The following is a 2,193-nucleotide window of genomic DNA, read 5'->3' on the forward strand; positions in this document are numbered from 1 at the left end:
ATTTGTTCATAAATGTTGAACTTTACTCTTAAAAGTGTGACTTATATACTGGAGCAACTTATATCTGATTGTTTTCTTCTTCATATGCATTTTTTGACTCCTGTGACATACTCCAGGGTAAATTATAGTCTGGAAAATACAATACAAACTTTTTCAAATTGCATTTTTTTGTCTCAGAAAAACAATTTTAAGCTTAATATTCTTTATTTATGTCCTCCATCATGAGAAAAATGCCACAAGAACATGTTAAAAACACAATTTTCATCGGAGTGGATCTTTGAATCAACATGTAACTTATCTGACCATTATGTGAAATTTATGACCACTAATTTTTGTACAATCGGATCATTTTATTTTGCTATACTAGAATTGCAAGAGTATGTGAACCCCTTTGGAGTACCTCAATTTCTGTACCAAATGAACCCATAATGTGTTTTTTTTATCTCAATTTAAATCACAACGATGGAGAAATACATTGCAAACCAACTTATGTTTTCATGTTTTTATTAAACACAATCGTGTGTCCAGTTTATGCATTGGACCGAATAATTCTAAATTAATTCTAAGATTTTTTACTTCACTGTATATCATTTATGCAAAATATTGTTGTTTTTTTTCTTTTAAACACTTCCTGTTTTTCATATAAAATGGAATGAAAAATGCTAACTTAATATGTCTCCTTACCATGAACAAGTATCCCTTCATCCACCAGGACCTGCCACATTCCAACTGCCTGACTTCTTGATTGGAGGCATTCATTCTGTTTCATAAGCCAGTCAACAAGCTCCTTACCAGAGCAGCATTGTCTGGGAGACATTTAGCACAGTTATTCACACGCCACGGGTCACATTTCGCCATCGAATGAGCGACACGGCTGGTTTAGGTACCTGTAGGTTTTCAGGTGATGCTTCCTGTCTCGGATAAGGCCCGGATTCTTCTCGTTCATCACGGTGTACACCGACCTGGCAGCCTTCACGACCCGATCTGATAGAAACTTCACAGAGACGACAAACAAAAATTAAACATTCAATTTTTCTTGACCTTTTGTGAAGATACGACGAGAAGGGTTTGTAACACAAACGTGTTTAGAGAAAAAAAAGTCGAGAAACGAAGCAAATGTTCTGAAAAATACTCCCCCCCAGTACGGACACCATGTGTGTACAGTGAGTGGAGACTTCTGTAGGTGTTGGAGAGTGATGTAGCGTGTGTGTGTGGGTAGCGAGGAGGTGAGAATGTGTTAAAAAAAAATGGTTGTGTAAAACTTTCCCACAGATCGCTAAGTTTCCAACCTCAACAAGCCACTGTGGCTGACAGGCAGCATGTAACCCCAGCTCAGTGTATTTTCTTTGAACCACTGCCCCCTCTGCTTCCTTTTTCAAGATTAAAACACACTAACAGAAGTGATTTTTGCAGAAATAAGTAATACTTTTATTTTTTGTGATTTATAGGACTGTTAATATTGGTCTTAAAGAGAGAATGTCTGCGCAATCCGTAAAACAGGCTAAAGTCAGTTGAAATTGTATTAAAATCAACAAAGCTTACAATCAGAACCCATTAATCACTAAAAAAACAAGTTCAAGAAATAACTTTTCTTTATTCAACTCTTATTTGTATCTTATTTCTATTTTTTTCTTTACAAATGTTCATCCCCAACCGTCTGTGGTCCTTGTTCAGCCCTATCTCAAACACCTCCTGCGTGTCTTGTGATTCCCCGAGTGACTCGCGCTGCAGCCTGTTTGTGCAGTAGATTCTCCTCAACATGTTTGCCTAAGGTGGTGCTGCAGTGATGCATACAAGCAGCCCAGCTCTGACAATTTCCTGTGTTCTCTGTCGATGATAAGCGCCTTGAAAGGGCCTTCAAATACTTTCATCCTCTTTGGTTTTGCTCCCTCAGGATGCAAGAAGCACCAAAGGAGCCCTGCCTCACCCCTCCCCTGACATCATGCCTCCAAGACGAAAACTCGGTCATCTGGACAGGGGTTGTACCACATGCCTGCCAGATTCAACTTCTCACGGGTTTGTTAATTATGATGTCCAGTTGTGATGGATGTTAGAATGTTGCACTGTAACACACATTTAACCTTTCATCTGCATACTGACTTCTTCCCAGACCTGACATCGGTGTAGTTAATGTGTTCTGGGGGTCTGTGAATGCCCCCCTAGAGTATGTTGGTCTAGAGGTCACCAGTGTTC

General features: G+C 39.1%; 1 protein-coding gene across 5 annotated transcripts in view; it reads right to left on the reverse strand.

Annotated features, from left to right (window-relative positions):
• The window catches only part of rapgef3 (Rap guanine nucleotide exchange factor (GEF) 3), a 31,031-nt gene that overhangs the window by 16,221 nt on the left and 12,617 nt on the right, over positions 1-2,193 (reverse strand). For all 5 annotated transcript variants that reach the window (XM_024292525.2, XM_036212846.1, XM_036212845.1 and 2 more), the window contains 2 exons: positions 888-994; positions 685-806 (listed from right to left, as the gene is read on the reverse strand). In XM_024292525.2, coding sequence (XP_024148293.1) covers positions 685-806; positions 888-994 — 229 coding nt within the window. The remainder of the gene's footprint in view (positions 1-684; positions 807-887; positions 995-2,193) is intronic.

Source organism: Oryzias melastigma, linkage group LG7 (assembly GCF_002922805.2).
Source record: "Oryzias melastigma strain HK-1 linkage group LG7, ASM292280v2, whole genome shotgun sequence".
Taxonomy (NCBI): domain Eukaryota; kingdom Metazoa; phylum Chordata; class Actinopteri; order Beloniformes; family Adrianichthyidae; genus Oryzias; species Oryzias melastigma.